Source organism: Lampetra planeri, chromosome 29, assembly GCF_965212315.1.
Source record: "Lampetra planeri chromosome 29, kcLamPlan1.2.h2, whole genome shotgun sequence".
Classification (NCBI taxonomy): Eukaryota; Metazoa; Chordata; class Hyperoartia; order Petromyzontiformes; family Petromyzontidae; genus Lampetra; species Lampetra planeri.
This window is the reverse complement of record NC_136135.1, coordinates 11,524,764-11,543,799: the sequence shown is the minus strand read 5'-3', so window position 1 is coordinate 11,543,799 and position 19,036 is coordinate 11,524,764. Positions and strand designations below refer to the sequence as shown.

The 19,036-nt window shown below is 56.3% G+C and overlaps 1 protein-coding gene across 2 annotated transcripts in view; it reads right to left on the bottom strand.

Moving 5' to 3' along the window:
* Positions 1-7,331, bottom strand: part of LOC144728673 (protein turtle homolog B-like) — a 183,443-nt gene extending 176,112 nt beyond the window's left edge. For both annotated transcript variants that reach the window (XM_078608261.1, XM_078608260.1), the window contains exon 1: positions 6,860-7,331. In XM_078608261.1, the coding sequence (XP_078464387.1) occupies positions 6,860-6,935 (76 nt within the window). In that variant the 5' untranslated portion in view covers positions 6,936-7,331. The remainder of the gene's footprint in view (positions 1-6,859) is intronic.
* Between the last annotated feature and the right edge of the window lie 11,705 nt (positions 7,332-19,036).

Here is a 19,036-nt window from a genome sequence, read left to right as displayed (position 1 = left end):
ACCGGGGAAGCGCAGCAGGGAAGCACACCGGGGTAGTGCACCGGGGTAGTGCACCGGGGTAGGGCACCGGGGTAGCGCACCGGGGTAGCGCACCGGGGTAGTGCACCGGGGAAGCGCACCGGGGTAGCACACCGGGGAAGCGCACCGGGGTAGCGCACCGGGGAAGCGCACCGGGGTAGCGCACCGGGGAGGCGCACCGGGGTAGCGCACCGGGGAAGCGCACCGGGGAAGCGCACCGGGGTAGCGCACAGGGGTAGCGCACAGGGGTAGCGCACCGGGGAAGCGCACCGGGGTAGCGCACCGGGGAAGCACACCGGGGAAGCGCACCGGGGTAGCGCACTGGGGAAGAGCACCGGGGTAGCGCACTGGGGAAGCGCACCGGGGAAGCGCACCGGGGAAGCGCAGCAGGGAAGCACACCGGGGTAGTGCACCGGGGTAGTGCACCGGGGTAGGGCACCGGGGTAGCGCACCGGGGTAGCGCACCGGGGTAGTGCACCGGGGAAGCGCACCGGGGTAGCACACCGGGGAAGCGCACCGGGGTAGCGCACCGGGGAAGCGCACCGGGGTAGCGCACCGGGGAGGCGCACCGGGGTAGCGCACCGGGGAAGCGCACCGGGGAAGCGCACCGGGGTAGCGCACCGGGGAAGCGCACCGGGGTAGCGCACCGGGGAAGCGCACCGGGGTAGTGCACCGGGGAAGCGCACCGGGGAAGCGCACCGGGGACTTGCAATCCAGAGGTTGCCGTCTCGATTCGATCTCTCGGCGAGGCGGCTGAAACGATGCAGGCTGCTTCAACCCCCCCTCCCTGCCGCCTCGGCCCACCCAGTGGTGGGTGTGGAGAACACGGCAGTGAGTCTGCCTGCAGGTCGCGTATGGTGCGGTAAAGCGTGGGTACTCTCACCTGTTGTGAGACAGACATCTGGCCAGCGTGGAAGATTAAACTAAACTATAAACTCTATTTATTTTACCAGGTAAGGCCCACTGAACTATACATCTCTTTTTCAGAAGCGACCACAAATGACAGCTCAACGAAGTGGCTTGTCACGTGGCATTTCTAGCAGCCAAATACTCATTGGTTCTTTCGGTGAAGTCACGTAGAAAGAAAATAAATTAAATAATAGAATACGACGTTTCTATTGCAACACAAGCAACCGTCATCAGGTAGAACTACATTTGAGAGACAAAACACAGACACGGAGACACACAGACATACACACAAGCAGAGAGAGACAACATAGAGACACACAGAGAGAGAGACAACATAGGCACACAGAGACCCAATGCCTCTGTGTCGAGGCCTTAAAAAGAGAGAAAGGGGGGCAGAGAGAGAGGTGGGTCTGCCGGGGCAGCTGCTGGAGCAGAGAAATTAGCATGTCAATGAAAGACCCAACAAGACTGGTACATTTTAGAGAGTTGTGTGGAAATCCACCCCGAAGCGACTGAAGGAGAGAAAGAGCGAATGGACCTATGAGAGGCTGGTAAATTTGAGAGAGAGAAATAGGCAGTTTAAGAAAACAAAATTTAGCATTTTTTTTGGAAATGTAATGCAATACAACACAGAGAGTCGGCTAACACACAGTTAACGCATCGCCTGGTTGATTACGATCTCCAAAGATTGCTAAAATTAGAAGCTAAGTGTGAAATTTGACAAACAGAGACACACAGAGATGTGTGTGTACCAGCCAAATACTCTAACACATGTTGATTTTCAATTTCGAGGGACAAACCAGAGAACCCGAAGAAAAATCTACGCGACCCTGGGGAAACACGCAAACTCCAAATATACAGGCATCAGGGTCGGGATCAAACCCACGACCTCCTGTATACCAGGCAAGGTAGTTGACATCTTGCCACCATGGCCAAACACCTCATGCAGGTAAAACCAGTTTCGTGAGCGTGTGGGTGTCATGTCGTTCGTGTACCTAGCGTTTAAAGACACCGTCGCTGGATCGTACAACCATGAATGCGAACCATTTTAACAAATGTCCGTGACCGCGTGCACAGACTAAATCCGATTATGAAACTGCATTCAATAATCACAGGGAGCGTAATGCGGTGTTTAAACGTGCTATCTTGTTCACACATTCCGCCAAGACGAGTGGCTTTGAAGAGCCGCCACAATGTCACGAGCAAGAACAAATCGAAGCCGCGCGTTTATCTGTTGCCAGAACCCCATTAGACGCTGCGTCCCAGCACCGGGCAGCAGCAGCAGTAGCAGCGGCAGCAGCAGCAGCAACAGCAGCAGCAGTAGCAGCGGCAGCAGCAGCGGCAGCACGAGGCTACCGCGAGACCTCTCCAGAGGCGTAGCTAGGGGGGGGCAGGGGGGTACATATGTCCCCGGGCGCCAAGGTAAAGGGGCGACAAAATGAGGCTTACAACGTTACATTATAACTTATTGCGGCGGGCGCGGCAGCCTGAAACTACTCCACAAATCTACACCTCAACCTAAAAGTTTATATATCCCGCCACACACAGCCTACATGTCATGTAATTACATTTTGGTATGTGATTAAACGAGGGGGGGGGCGCCAATTTTATAGTTCGTCCCTGGGCGCAAAATATCCTAGCTACGCCACTGGACCTCTCAGTGTTCCGTTTTAAACGCGTGCGATAAGATGCCAGGAACCGACGATATCCATATCCCAGGCGAAACACAGTCGCAACATCCCGTCTGTAAAGGTCGCCTCGTCCTCACCAGCGCGTCATCTCGGCCCGGAGGAATCCCCTCCAGCGATGCTCCGAGCATGATTATGGCGCCACCACATCCATCTCGCCCGGCGTGTTCCCCGTGATACATTGCCGTGGCCGCGTGACCGTCTGGTTATGGTCCCATGCTCATAAGATTATGGAGATAGCAGTGTCATAGGGTGCAGTCGTGTATGGGCAATATGGATGGGCGTACTTTTTACTCTAGTGGTAGTGCCTTACGCCGAAAATCCTTACTCCAAGTCGACCGAGCAGCGATTGAAAAAATACGGAGTGAAAAGCCGTGGTGCATTTTGGTTGCAGGAACACAGACTTTACTAATTGGCTGTGTCGGGTGATGATGGGTTAAACGACATATGTAAATACTTACGCTATCTCACCAAAAACAACCCTGTGTTATGGATGATATTGGTCGCTAAAGCTTACGTGTTACACAGACAGACGAGGGCCGCGACGCGAGTCGACACACTACGTTCACAAGGCAAAGGCGCCGCCCTGCAATTGCCTGCTCACGCCACTGCCGCCTGAAGGGTCTCCACTCGAGGGGCTCGAGACGGACACACACACGGCTGGCCTTCTCGTCTGCGAGGTGGCCCGAGGCTGGCGGTGCCGTTCTCGAAGTTACCTCGCGGGGGCCGCTCGGAACCCAGCGAGCCGAGTTCAATTCCCGGCGCCACGGCTAACATCATCGACCTAAAATCAACAATCGACCCAGTTCAAGCCGCACTCACCGGCGTGGTGAAGGATGATCGGAACACCCACCGTGGCCGACATGACCGACATGAACAGGACTTCCTTTGTAGACAGAGAATTGCTGGATTCTCATCAACGTCATCACCATCATCGATGTTGTCACGCGCGCAGAGAGCGGCGTGCGGCAATCCTCTCTTGGACACTCGCAATCACCGACAAGCAGCACACCGCCACCACCACCACCTCGGGGTCAAGCGCGGCACACAACGTCGAGGAGATCTCCAGAGAGAGAGAGACGGGGACACTGCAGAGTTTACCGGTGAGGCACGCGGCACGCGCTTTTAATGGGATACCGTGCGAGTTGCAGGCACCGGGCACTGCGCATTCAGCAGCCCCCCCCCCCAGCAGCCCCCCACACCCCTCCCCCCACCACGCGCAGCGCAGTGGCCGAGCACAAAGACAAAGATCCCCCGTATAGTCTTCGCTGGCTGTCGGTTGGCAAGTGCACCGAAGTGCACCCACACCCACGCCCGGCCACCTTTGTCTCCTGATGTGGTTCCCCCCCCTCCCCCCCGCACCAGGTACTCATTCAAGCCGAGTCGGCCGCGCGGGAGGGTTCCAGACATTGGCCACTGACGTTGGCCGTGAGCGGCATTTGGAATTGCAATGGGGTCACCGGGTTCGTAACTGGCCAATACCACCACGGCGCCTGTGCCAGGTCAGGTGCACCTTGAGGCTACCACGTGAAGTGTCGATGGCTCGCTGACAGGAGGAGGTCACGGGACAGACCCTGCAGGTGCCATGGGTTGATTGACTGATAACACGCACGCACGCACACACACACACGTGTCACGCACGCACACACACGCAACACTTTCTAGAACTTTCCCCAAAATAATGTAATGATTTATGTATAAATACGCGACGTTTCGGGCAATGGTCCTTCAGAGAAGAGTGCACAACTGCCCCGCACACATTGGTATCTAAATACTCCCCGTAAGGCAAAGATCCCCCTATAGCCTTCACATATTTTGGGGGCAAGTGCTCTTCGCGACCACCTATTACGGCCGGCACGGCACACGACGAGGGGGTGGGTGGCCAGCACCACGCCCGACCACCTTTGTCTCCCCAGTGGCGATGTTTAAACATTCCACTAGTACTCATTTGAGGCTGAGTCGACGTAGGGGAGGCCCAGTTCAGAAAATCGTCACTGGCGTTGGCCGTTGCGCAGCGCGCGAACCACTGCGCCACCACTCCTCTATAAATGCTCCTCTCATACACACACACAAACACACACATGCATACACACACACCCGTGCACACACACGCAGCAGCTAATCGTGCAGAACGCGATAACAAAACGCCCAGGCTTCACCCGCGCATCGCGCCGAGATTAATGCATCGCCGGGGTTTGTGAAATCACAGTCATCACCGCACGCCCCCACATGGCCACTCGCGCCCGCCCGCACACACACCCACACGTGTCACTCTCACACACACACGTGTCACTCTCACACACACACGTGTCACTCTCACACATACACGTGTCACACACACACGTAACACACACGTGTCACACACACACACGCGCAACACACACGTGTCACTCACACATGTGCCACACATACACGCGTAACACACACGTGTCACTCGCACACACACACACAGGTGTCACACACACACGTAACACACACGTGTCACACACACACGTAACACACACGTCACTCACACACACGTGTAACACACACACCCATGTAACCCACACACACGCATGTAACCCACACGCAGGGACAACGCTCCGTTCTCCTGCCGCCTGCGTTGGCCGCCCCTCGGGCTCGTCTCGCACGCGGCCAAGCGGCACCGCGCGCGTGCCGGCAGCGAGCCAGCAGCGAGCCAGTAGCGAGCCAGCAGCGTGCCAGCAGCGAGCCAGTAGCGAGCCAGCAGCGAGCCGTCCCCATGGGGGACACGGGCGGCAACGAAGCGGCCTGGCAGGCGTCCGAGCCGGCGCGGGGCGCGATCGGCTTGAGCGCCGCCAGCAGCGCGTCGCACCGCTCTCTCCTCAGAGCGCGAGTACGAGCGGTCTGTCCGCACATGACAAGGATCGTGAACCACGTGGTGGCTGGTCCGTGGTGCACTGGGCGAGGCGGATCGCGTGCACTGCATCAGCATCCCACCCCCCGTGATGCGCTGTGCCCACAGCAAGCCGCGCGATGGGCTGCAGAGTGAACCCACTGTGTGCCCTGCGCTCCTGCAATGGAGCAGTGACGAGGAACAGCGACACAACATGAACTCACTCTCGCTCTCTCTCTCTCACGCTCACTCTCTCACGCTCACTCTCTCACGCTCTCACGCTCACTCTCTCACGCTCACTCTCTCTCTCGCTCACTCTCTCACGCTCACTCTCTCACGCTCTGTCTCTCTCACGCTCTGTCTCTCTCACGCTCTGTCTCTCTCACACTCACTCTCACGCTCTCTCTCTCACGCTCTCTCTCTCACGCTCTCTCTCTCACGCTCTCTCTCTCACGCTCTCTCTCACACGCTCTCTCTCACGCTCACTCTCTCACGCTCTCTCTCTCACGCTCTCTCTCTCACGCTCTCTCTCTCACGCTCTCTCTCACGCTCTGTCTCTCTCACACTCACTCTCACGCTCTCTCTCTCACGCTCACTCTCTCACGCTCTCTCTCTCACGCTCTCTCTCTCACGCTCACTCTCTCACGCTCTCTCTCAGACGCTCTCTCTCACGCTCACTCTCTCACGCTCTCTCTCTCACGCTCTCTCTCTCACGCTCTCACTCTCTCACGCTCACTCTATCACGCTCACTCTCTCTCGCTCACTCTCTCTCGCTCACTCTCTCTCGCTCACTCACGCTCTCTCACGCTCTCACTCTCTCACGCTCACTCTCTCACGCTCACTCTCGCACTCTCTCACGCTCACTCGCTCACGCTTTCTCTCTCGCGCGCGCCCTGCGGAAGCCCCTCTCGTCGTGGGCAGCAGCAGACCGCGACGTCGGCACTCTCGCTCCTTGGGCACGCAACTGGCATCGTGATGCGGAATAAAATCGCACTGCGCACGGTGGCGGCGGCGCGGGGTGCCGGGGAGGGTGCGGATGGAGGGTGGACATCGGTGACGAGGGGGACTGCCCTTCTTCCGGACTTGTCGGTGCAATAAATTCCACTCTCGAACAAAACGTTGCCCCCATCAAACTACTGTACAGCACAGCCCACACATGACTGCGGCACGGTGACGTCACCCTTCATCTGCACAAGGTGCACTTCTCTTTGCGCAGCGAGATGGAGCAGCGCGCTCGCTCTCTCTCGTGTGCGCGTTCATCGTGGCTGTTGCCGCCACGTGCGGACAGGGGAGGGATGGGGAGAGCGAAGGATGGGGAGAGAGTGAAGGATGGAGAGAGAGTGATCGAGTGGAGGGAAGGAGGGGAGGAGAGAGCGTGGGATGTACGCACCCTGCAGGTCGGGCAGTGACTCTGGCAGCGTGAGCAGGAACAGCAGAAGCCGGGCTCCGGGGAGTCGCGCGTCCATCCGCCCGTCTCTCCCGGGAGCTGGCGGGGGCCTCCGTGCCACCGCGTCCTTCCCGGAGGCTCCAGTCTTCTCTCTCCTCCTTCTCTTCCTATTCTTCCGCCTCCTCTTCCCTACTTGCCTCCCCGTGTGCGTGTGTGAGTCTGCGTGCCTGTGCGTGCTCGTGCCTGGAGCGGCGTGTGTGCCAGCGTGTGTATACGCGCGCGCGCGTGTGACTGTGATCTTGATTAGATTCCACCGGCAGGTACCCTTAATGTGTAAGCGTGTGTGTGCCCGTGTCGGCGTGTGCGCGCGCGCACGTGTGTGCGCACGTGTGTGTGTGTGCGCACGTGTGTGTGTGTGTTCGCGCGCGCACGTGGTGTGTGTGCGTGGTGTGTGTGCCTTCCTCTGCCACACAGAGCGACGCGAGCCAGACCCCCCCCCCTTGCTTGGGCAGCTTCACTCAGTCCCTGGGCCCCGTCTCCCCCGCGTCTCCCCCTCGCTGCACGCGGCGGCGGCGGCGCTGCGCTGCTGCCGCCGCTGGCTGGACGGATGTGAAATAAGGCGCCGCATAATTACAGCTGCGCTAACGCGACTTGTTACAGCGATGCGAGAAGGCTCGCGTAAACACAATGCTTTTTTCTTCTTGTTTTAATATTTGATGTGCCCAATAAAAAATAAAAATAAATTCTAGAGAACGCAGCAGCGCAGTCGCCCTCCGAGCCAGTTAAACCACCTTCACCATTTTGCCTTCCCACACCAGTCAGACTGGCAACACGCCAGGCGAATCGCCCGCTCTCTCGCTCTCTCTCTCTCTCCCCTCCCTCTTCCTCTCTCTCTCTCTCCCCTCCCTCTGTCTCCCTTCTCTCTCCGTGCCGCTCTCCCCTCTTCTCCTAGCACCTCGTCCCCCGCCCGCTCTCCTCCTCCTCCACACTCTCGCAGCCTCTCCCGGCTCTCTCCCCACGCACAGAGCCCTTCTGCCGCTGCTCTCACTGCAGTGCGCGCCAGGTCCCCCACCACTATCCACCCCCATCTCCCGCTCCATCTCCCATCCGCGGCTCCATCCCTGCCCACACCCGCCCCCGCCCCAAGCCTGAGCTCGCTGTTGGTTCGCAGCGAGACGGAGGAGGAGGAATGGTGGGGGCAAAGCAGCCTCCTCCTCCTCCTCGGCGCATCAATCAGAGGCCGCCGTCTCCTCCTCGACTCGCGAGGGAAGACCCTTAGCGAACACCTGAGCGACAAGGTCAGGAGGTCGAGAGATAACGCGACGGAGGTCACCGCGACGGAGGTCACCGCGACATCTCCCGGCGCGTGCTACCGGCAGCAGCAGCAGCATCGTCCCGGATTGAGACGGAACATATTCGTCTGCAAGGGTGTCCGGGGAGTCAAGTGACACATGCACGCACACACATCGTCGGCCATGATCAATCCACTGCTGTATGACGGCATCCCCAACACGTCGCCAGCTCGCACGGAAACGCGATGCAACGTTGGCGCACGAAGCCGCCTTCGTCACTCCATCTCCGCGCGGTCACCGCCCTCTCTGGCGGTAGCGTCTCCCCCCCCTCCTCCTTGAGCTGCCACTCCGTTGTAGGTCTCGACCCCACCGACCATGACCCCTTAGACAGCGACGCTGCCTGCCGAGCCCACACTCTTCTGCTTATCAATCCGCGCGACCATCCGTGTGCTTCTTCCCATCCTGCCCCGCTGCCCGCTTCTTCGCGCACGTGTCCAGCCTCCGTGCCGTGTTCTTGTTGCGCGTCGTCCACGTGTCCCATCCGCGTGTCTGCGCAGGTGATGTGCGCTCATTTAAACGTCTTTTCTCTAGATTTGAAGCTTTCGTGACTGCAAGGAATCATATTCTTAGGTTTTTTCGGTAAAGTCACGCAGGTAAAACATCAAAATTAATGAAAATAAAATAAAACAAAAATCACGACGTTTCGGAGGCAACACAAGTCTCCGTCATCAGGTGGGACCGTCACAGCCAGATTAGCTGCATCAAGTGATGATGCAGCTAATATGGCTGTGACGGTCGTGATTTTTGTTTTTATTTTATTTTCATTAATTTAGATGTTTTACCTACGTGACTTTACCGAAAAAACCTAAGAATACGTAGCCGCGTGACAATCGTAAGCTATTCCGAGCACATTTTTTTTTAACGCAAGGTGGGGGCAGGTGCGGTGAGGATGGAGGTGGGGCTGGAAGTGGGGTAGGAGGGAGGTAGGGTAAGGGGCGGTGGCGACCCCTGCTGACTGCACACAGCATAGGCAGTCTAAGCAGACCCACGAGACATCGCACAATGTGTCATTCGTCCAGTGGTTCTCAAACTGGGGTCCACGCACCCCTGGGGGTTCAAGACAAGACTAGATTTGTTTTGGAAGGTAAATGATCGAAAACACAAATTAAGCACGGGCACATACATGTACAACTACTTTGTTTCATCAAACCTATATATTTATAAACATGTTTTTTATGATTGAGAACCAAAGGGGTGCAGGTTGCATTAAAGTTTAAGAACCACTGTGTTAGTTCATCAGCCTATGTATTGGCTCTTCACGCGCCCAACATTATTCAGCAGCATGTGTGAAAATAAGACTTGAAAACTCTGGACCGGTTTCAACATTCTGGGTCTCATCCGCAGTCGGACGTGTTGTACGAACGCTCCCGGGGTTACCAGATCGTAATGGCGGGGAATGATCCACAGTGAAAGAGATTCGCGCTCGGGTGACTTCTTTGGGGCGCCTGTATGGGCTCGCTTGTGACGAGGCGTTAGATGTTTGCCGAGGCTTGGCCAGCTTCTAGGTGCGGGATTGGTACCACTCACCCGCCAAGCGGTGAATGTGAACTCAGTAACGGGACCACAACTTTGTACGCGCGCTGCGTTGGCAGTGGCGCAACTCGGCTGAATAACGCAAGCCCGCAGCGGCTGTTACCGACAGGTTGCGTAACGCAATGAAGAGCACCGATGGCCGCGATGAGCGAGGGGAGACGTCCTCGACGTTGGCGCGTGGGGTAGCGACGAAGACGTTGACGGAGCGAATGGAGCCACGCGCGCCCTGCGAGGTGACACGTGGGGAGGCGCGCGCATGGCACTGATCGCCACGGCGGAGGGGCGCGCGCGCGAGGTCAACACACGCGAAGTCAACGCACGCGAGCTCAAAGGAGGGAGACATTTCGTTCGAGAGGACTTTCACTGCACAAAACATATCCTTTGAGCAACCGGCCCCGGCTGAAAGGGTGCGTCATAGACTGCAGCCTCCCCCAGTGTGCGCAGCGAGGAGAGGGCCACCGCGGGTCTGTCCACCTTGCGCGCGTCGCCTCGCACGAACCCCTTCCTCCCGCGCAGTCGCTCCACCAGGGGCACAGCTATTTTAGTCTCCTCGCAGCCGGCGTCACCGACCCCCCGGCGAGAGAATCACAGCGAGAGACAGCGACCCTGGGCCCAGCCGGGCGAGACGACGCAGCGTGCACGCGACCGTGCGTGCACCTCGTCTCCCCCGTGCCCCCACTCCACGCCCGGCCTCGTGCCCACGTGTGTCTCGCCCTCCCCTCCCGCTACTGCCGCCCCACCTCGCCACGGTGGCTAGGAGATGTTCACGACATCGCCTGGTCTACAGGAGGTTGCGGGTGCGATCCCGACCTTGACGATGCCTGTATATTTGGAGTTTGCGTGTCTCTCTCTCCCTGTGGTCGCGTGGATTTGTCTCCGGGTCTTCCGGTTTTTCCCACCACATTTAGAATCAACATCACGCGTTTACAGTATTTGGCTGCTATACATTTCCACACGATAAGCCACTTGAGCTATCATTTATGGCCAGGTCGCTTCTCAATCAGAGCTATATGACCATGGCTGCTGATGATGATGATGGACGCAATTGCAAATCTTTTTACTCCACCAGAAGTGTTGATGGGGGTGGTACCATGGGCAGTGGGTCCCTTACTCAGGACAGGAGTTTAACAATACGGGGTGAAAACGTGGCCCTCCTGGTCTACAGACAACCGTTTCCAGCTAGTGTCGCGTTGCGAATGTAGTGCTGTGTGTAGCTGGCCGCTGGATGTTCTCGGCCGAGGGTCCTGTGCTCACCAACGATATTCAAATATCCTACCAGTTGCTGCTGTCGATGTCCACGTCAATTGACACCGCGCGGTGTCGTGAGCGGCGGGGAGGCGGGGCGGGGCGGGGCGGGGCGGGGCGGGGCGAGGCGGGGCGGTGGCGCAGTGGGGACACTCCGTGCCTCACAGCAAGCAGGACCTGGGTTCGAATCCCGACCGCGGCGCCTTTCATGTGTTTCCTCCACTTTCCCCCCAGAGCTAAACATAAAGGCAAAGGTCCTCCCGTATAGCCTTGAGACTATTAGGGTAAGTGTTGTTAGCGAGTAACCTATAAAAGCCGGCACGGCACACGAGGGGGGGTGGATGGTCAACACCACGCCCGGCCGCCTTTGTTTCCCTAGTGTGCGATATTTACACACTGCACCAGGTACTCATTTGAGGTGAGTCGACATAGGGAAGCCGAGCTCAGATAATCGCCACTGTTAGTCGCTGGGTTCGTAGTGCAGCGCGCAAACCGCTACACTACCGCTCCTCACTCCATAGCTAAACACACACACACAGTGTGTAACTGGTATTGGCTAAACATCCCAATGTTGAATAACGACCCCGCAAATCACTCGATTGGGAATCACAGAAGCAGCAACAGCGCCCTCGAATGCAAAAAAAACACTTGGCAAGACTCTATTGAAAAAACGGGCTTCCCTGGGTACAAAAAGATAATCAATGATTCTAAACAATACATGAATCACGGCAATATTTGTGTTTAAATAAATTGAGACTCAATGCCTGCGCGTGCTAGAGGATGTGCATTGAACGCGAATAGTGTGACACTGACAATCGTGGCAGAAAGATTTGACAATCGCACCTCCGATTAGCACGGTTGGCTACGTACGGTGCCAAAAAAGTTCAACACACACCAGGGTGGCAGTATCAGCTAATCGATGCGCCTCCCCTTAATTGCATTACTGTCAGCGTCGTTTGGACTGTAACACGACGTGTCTTGTTACACGCACGCGGCCAAGTTTGATTGGCCCGTGTTGCGTAATGGCGCGCGTGGCAAAGTCTCCGAGTCTGTGCCGGATCTAAGCAGGGCCGCGTTCCAAGTCGCCAGTCTCGAGCAAAAAAAGCACTCGGGCCGTGAGTGATTTTTTTGCGTGCTAGACTCAAAATCGGTCGGCCGATTTTGCGGGCTCGGCGTGGAGGCGCGCCAACGTCCGTGAGACGTCGCCGCGTGCCCGTGGCACGTTCCGCGCGAGTCTGCTCTCATGTGCGCCTCCACCGAGTCCCTCCAGGTGGCTTGGATATTCTCCTTTAATGCCCCCCCCCCCCCATGAATCCTATCTTCGCCAACATTCTCAGGGGCGCCACGGTGGCGAGATGTTAACTACCTCGCCTGGTAGACAGGAGGTCGAGGGTTAGATTCCGACCTTCGCGTCTGCTGCTGTTTATTTGGAGTTTGCGTGTCTCTTGCTCTCCCTGTTGGTCACGTGGATTTTTTTTACAGATCCCCCGGTTTTTCCTCCACATTTAGAAACGCGCGTTTAGAGTATTTGGCTGCTATACATATCCACGTGATAAGCCACTTCATTGAGCTATCATTTGTGGCCAGATCACTTCTGAAAAAGAGCTATTTAGCTCAGTGGGTTTTACCGGATAAAATGAAAATAATTAAGTTTCAGTGTCAAGGTGCAGCCCTGCAATGTATTTCTCGCTTCGCTACTCCGCGAGAGGCAGCTTTGGAGCCCTTCCTCTCGAGGGTATTTGGCCTACTCTTCCACTCTAACCATTCATCTTGGAAGCGTTGGGATTACCCACACTTTACCCCACTACACGCAATCTTCTGATGGAGTAACAACTGTTAATGTGCTAGAAAAAAAATTCATCGGGTGTACGAATCACATCTCTCGCCAACAAATTCTGATCGGGCCTGAGGCTTTGAAATAAAAACGCAGGGAACTAGCATCGCTGAAGGTCAGTGAACTCGTAGCTCTGTAAAAAAAAAAACCTCTCTCAACATCACCCCGCACCCAGAGAACAAAGTGGGTATCATGCACCCCCTCGCACCACGCTCACTTGGGAGTGGCAGCCTTCGTCTCAGTTCCAGAGGGATCATTATCAGCTGCTGAATCGCCACCCGTGAACCAAGCTCAGCCAGATAGAGCATTTATCTTTCCGATGTTAGGACGCCACTGGAGCTATTCACTTTTAAATCTAGATTAAAAACTCGGTTATTTACTGCTTCTTGTGTTTAGTTGTTCTTCCCCAGCACCTCCGATGAGCACGGTTAGCTAGGTAGGGTGCGAAAGAAGTTCAACATACACAATTGCACAACTGTGTCTGGTCTTTAATGTATCTCTATGGGTCTCTATGTGGCTCTCTATGGGTCTCTATGGGTCTCTATGTGGCTCTATGTGGCTCTCTATGTGGCTCTATGTTTAGCACGGTCATCAGCCTTTATCCACTGCTGGATGAATGCCTCCCCACGACGCCATCGCCATTCCTCAAGGTCGCGCGATGCACCAATGCGTCTGGCTGCCTGCCGCACACGAGCTCATTCCGGCGCTCCATTTCCACTGCGGGGACCGGAGCGTCGCTTGAAGAAGGGGTCTCAGAAGTGGCTCTGCGATGTCCGCTTCCGCGGGTCGTTCTCGAACACGCGCGGCCGCACTGCTCCGTGGCATTTTTCGTCGTCGAGAGTGCAACCGGGGAGGGGAAGCATTTTGTTGTTTCCTCCAACAACAACAACAGCAACCTCGACGACGACCTGCAAGAAAACCTCACGCAGACAAACGTCACCCCCGAGAGGGAGTCCCCTCGCAGACCGCACCACGCTAACCCGGCCCCGACTGCGACATCCACCGCACGTCAAGGCAGCAGCAGCAGCAGCAGGAGGAGGAACCCCCTCTGCTCTGGCGCCGTTGAGTGCATCTGCGCCCCTTGCCGACGATCCGCGATGGCAGTCAGCTCACGGCCGCGCTGCGATGGTGGTGGGGCGGGGGGTTCTATTTTTTTTTGTTATCGCGCGTTCGCCAAGGCGATTCATTAACCCCGGGCGTGCCCTCCCCGCGCGCCCATGTCGATGTTGCCGTCCGCGTCATTGCGGCGCCGACGTGACTCGGGTGCCGACCGTGGGCGCGAGCAGCACCCCCCCCCACCGCTACACACGGGGCAGGCCGTCGTGTCCCCGTTTCATTCTTTCTCGCTCGCTCCATCTCTCTCTACATCTATTTATCTCGCTGTCTCTCTCTCTCTCTCTGCATGTGCACCTTCTGAAGCGCTCGCTCGTCACCGTGGCGTGCGCGATGACCACCACCACCACCACGTGACCTTTATTTCGTGTTGTGCACGGTGCTTTTAGCGCCACAGCGCGTGGATTTGTAGCGTTTATTTGTTTGCTGGTGACTTTGTGTATTTCATATCGGAATCGCCTCCAGTGCTTTTGCTGCTGGCGGCAATAAAAGTTGTTTATAAGTCAAAAAGTATCTCTCTCTCTGCGACTTCACAGAAAAGCATCGCGCACATTTCAGATGCGCTTCCGCGGCCGTCTGGAATGCTCTCGCCTTCCGATAATGAGGAAGCCACTGGGAGTTATGTATTTTTAAATCATCTAGATCGACAAACTCATTGTCTTTATAACTGCTTCTTGTTGTGTACAGTTGTTGTCGCCCCCCCCCCACCACACACTTCCGATTAGCACTAATGGCTACGTGCGGTACGAAAGAAGTTCAACATGCATACATTGCCTCCACAAGGTCTGCACTTACCAGGGGATGCACTGCAAAGTCTAATCGGCAGGCGCCGCAGACACGGCTCGGTGCACTGGGGTCGTCCAGTAGCACGGTCCACTATGTTTCGGTGCGAAAGAAGTTCAACGTACACACACGCACACACACGCACGCAAGCACACGCACACACGCACACACATGCACGCAAGCACACGCACACACGCACACACACGCACGCAAGCACACGTACACACACACACGCACACACACGCACACACACACACAACAACAACCGCCATTCGCCACTAAGTGGCGGTGACGTCACCATGACGCTTGTGCCAGGCCATGTGCACCTTGAGGCCACGTGAAGTGTCGCACGCCCGCTGGCAGACCCAGATGCCACGGGTCGACTGACTGAGATGACTGGCTGATGCACCACCTTTGCCCCCTACTGTGCCAACTTGCTGTGCTTTAGCCACCCGGCGCTCCCCTCGTTGTTGTGAGTGTCGCTCCGCTGACCTCCGTTGTTGTTGGAGGGGGACTGCCTCCAACTGCCCAGTAGCGTCCTTCACGAGCCTCCTCCACAGAGGCCGATCTTGACACCACTGGTACCAGTCATCGGCAAGTCCACTCAGCTCCACGTCCTCCTGTACCACATCACTCCATCTCTTCTCTAGCCCATGCTGCGCCCGTTTAGCCCCCTCAATCCGGCCGAACAAAAGCTGTTTAGGCATGCGGTGGCTGGGCATGCGGGCTACATGACCTAGCCAACACAGCCTTGCCTGCCGGAGGAGCTCACCGATGGGACTTTGCCCAGATCTTTCAAGGATTTGTGAGCTCCTCACACAATCCAGCCTGGTTAAACCTAGGATGGATCGTAGGCAGGCCAGCCTAAATGTTTCTAACCGGCGAAGATGCTCCATTAGGGGGGTCAACGTTTCGCAAGCGTATAGAAGGGAGGGAATGACTGTGGCCGAGAAGACCTGAAGCTTCGTGCGGACCAGGCAGCTTCCACGCAGCATTATGCAACCGATGAAAAGATATTGCCGCTCGACTAATTCGGAGTGAGACCTCCGCTGCCAAACCGGAGTCGGTCATGAGCATACTGCCCAGGTACGAGAAACTCTCCAATCTCTCCACAATTGCCCCATCACCAATTGGGAGTTGTGGGGGTGGAGTGTCCGATGGTACAAAATACCCAGGCAGGTGCTTAGTTTTGGTGGGGCTGATGGTAAGGCCCCACCTCTTAGTGGCACACTACAGTTTCAGCAGAAGTGTCTCTAACTCCTCCTCTGAATGAGCAGCAATTACCAAATCATCGGCATACATAACATGGTTGACCAATAGGGAGCCATCCCTTGACCACACCCGGGCATCGATCAGACTCCCATTATATCTGTACCAAATGGAAATTTCCCCGGTACAGCTATTGAAGGCTTCACGAACTATGTGGTCAAAATAAATGTTAAATAATGTGGCAGCCAGAGGACATCCCTGTCGCACCCAAGGTGTACAGAGAATGGCTCTGATTCCCGGCCACGTAGTTTTACCCGGGCCCGCTCACCATCATGAAGGTCCATAATGATCGTGAGCAGAGGGTCAGGGACTCCGAAAGCACGAAGAACAACCCAGAGCCCAGGCCTACTGATGGTATCATAGGCCTTGACCAGGTCACTAAAGCAGAGATGTGGGTCTTGTTGGAATTCCCTACACCTTTGCTGTAGCAGACGGACAGAAAATATGGCATCTGTGCAAGACCGCCATTTCCTGAAACCGCATTGGGGCTCCGCAAGCCTCTCCTCAGCTTGCCTAGAAAGGCGATGTTGAATAATCCTTGCCAGGACCTTTCCCGGCACACTGAGGAGTGAGATGCCCCTGTAGTTGTTATAGTCTGTGCGGTCCCCCTTCTTAAAGAGGGAGACCACCAGGGCATCCTTCAAATCCTGCGGAACCCGTTCAGTGGTCCAGACTGTTGTTATGATGTCATGTAAGGCAGTCTGTGCACAAACGTTACCCTCACTCAGCATTTCGCTTGGGAGATCATCTCTGCCCGGTGCCTTTCCTGGTCTCAGACTCTGGATCGCCTTCAGTACTTCCTCAACAGATGGCACCTCAGCCAGCCACTCACAGGGGGTGACTACTTCTTCCAATATTTGAGGCACCGCAGCCTCAGCAGGGTCATCCCCACTTTGTGCCACGATGTTTTCCTGGCTGAGGGATTTCCCTTACCCCAGGACCTTACAGAAATGCTCAGCAAATCTGCAAACCTGTTCCTGGGGGTCGGAGATTGAATCACTGTTTTTTTCCCTAATGATGGTAAAAGGTGTGGCGCTGCAGGTTACTTTTTTATGGAGTTAAATAGGGATTTGTGATCGTGGGCCACTAAGGCAGACTCCATCTCCTCAGCAACCCGCGACCACCACTCATCCTTGCAGCGCCTCACGGCTCTCCGAACCTCCGAGCGAAGGTTGCAGTAAGCCTCCTCATTCTCTGACGTGGGATGCTGTAGACGATTAGAGTGGGCCTGTCGCTTTTTCTCAACCATCCTGAACACCTCCTCTGTCAGCCAGGGTCTCTGGGGAGGTCTGGACCGCGTACCAAAAGCAGCCATTGCAGCTGCATGAGTCACAGTCCTAAACCTTGCCCATTTACCCTCGACATCAGGAGGAGTGGGGGACGATGCCAACCCCAGCCGCAAGCGATGATGAAATTCTCGCTTGCAACTTTCATCAGCTAACTGAGACCAGGCCACCTAAGGTTGGAATGGGGTCTTTGGTGTACACCCACCACGGGAGTGGAAGAATGGCAGGCGCATCTTACAAATGACTAGTCGATGGTCAGAGGGCAGATCAGCTCCACGGTAAGTCCTGTTGTCAAGGACATGGGCTCGCATCCGCTGATCCGTCACTATGTAGTCCAGCAGATGTTCTTGATTGGACCCGGCATGCATCCATGATGTTGTGTGGATGCGCCAATGCTGGTACAGCGTGTCGGTAATTACAAGCCCATGGGCTGCACAAAAATCTAGCAGCCTCCTACCGTTGTTATTGAGCTGATCTGGCCCATGCCTTCCAATCACTCCAGACCAGGTGCCAGCATCATGACCAACTCGGGCATTGAAGTCACCCAACAAGATAACTCTATCCCGAGGGGCCACTTTAGCTAGCACCTGTGACAGGAGGTCATAGAAGGCATCTGACTCATCGGCCTTGCCTGCATCTCTCCACGGATGTTCGTCTTCGGTGGGTGCATAAGTAACCACGACCACCACTCCTCGGCTCCGGTTGATGGGAAGGCGAACCCAAAGTAGCCTGGGGCTTACAGCTTCTCACACTTCACCGCCACGCTCACACGCCCCCTTCATTCTTTTGTTCAGAAGAAGAGCCACACCCTGTTGTTTGGCAGTCTCCTGCCCCGAGTAAAGGACTGTCCACCCCTCATGGTGAGAGGAGCCAGAGCCGGTTCACCGGACCTCCTGAATGCCACAGAGATCCAGGCGGTACCGGTCCAGTTCCCGACAGAGGAATGGCAGCCTCTCCTCCGCAGTGAGCGTTTGAACATTCCACGTGGCCATCTGTAGTGGCTTGTCGTTGTTTCTGGAGGAGCCCCGAGGGTAAAGATTCAATCTCCTGGCTCCGCCAGATCGGGTTTGGCAAGGAGATGTCATAGACGCCTGGCTCTCCGGGGCCTCCGGCACAAGCTTATTAGTTATATATTTTAGTCGTGGTTTAGTGGTAATTAATTGAAGGTGGAGGGGTTACCAGCCCCTCGCACCCATCCAGAGCCCCCATTTAGCCACTGTGGTGGTCACAGACGCCATGAGGGGAGAAGCCAATCGGAATTGGCCCTCCCCCCCACAGCAATGTCCAAGACAGTGTTGCCCGCCCGGCACCGCGAGGAGGTAGGGGTTGTTTTTGCACACACACACACGCACACACACGCACGCACACAAACACACAAAGATCAAACAAAGATCCCCCGTATAGCCTTAACAGACTGTAGGGGCAAGTGCTGTTAGCGAGCACCTATGAAGGCCGGAACGGTACACGAGGGGGTGGGTGGCCAGCACCACGCCCGACCGCCTTTGTCTCCCCAGTGCCGATGTTTACACACCGCACCAGGTACTCATTTGAGGCTGAGTCGACCTAGGGGAGGCCCAGGACCGGTTTAGATAATCGTCACAGGTGTTTGCCGTGAGCGGGAATCGAACCCGGGTCGCCAGGTCCGTAGTGCAGCGCGCTAACCACTGCGCCACCGCTCCCCACAACACAAACACACGCACACACAAACACACACACATTCGCGCTCAATCTGGGCGCTGCGAGCCCACGGCTGCGCGTTCCGTTC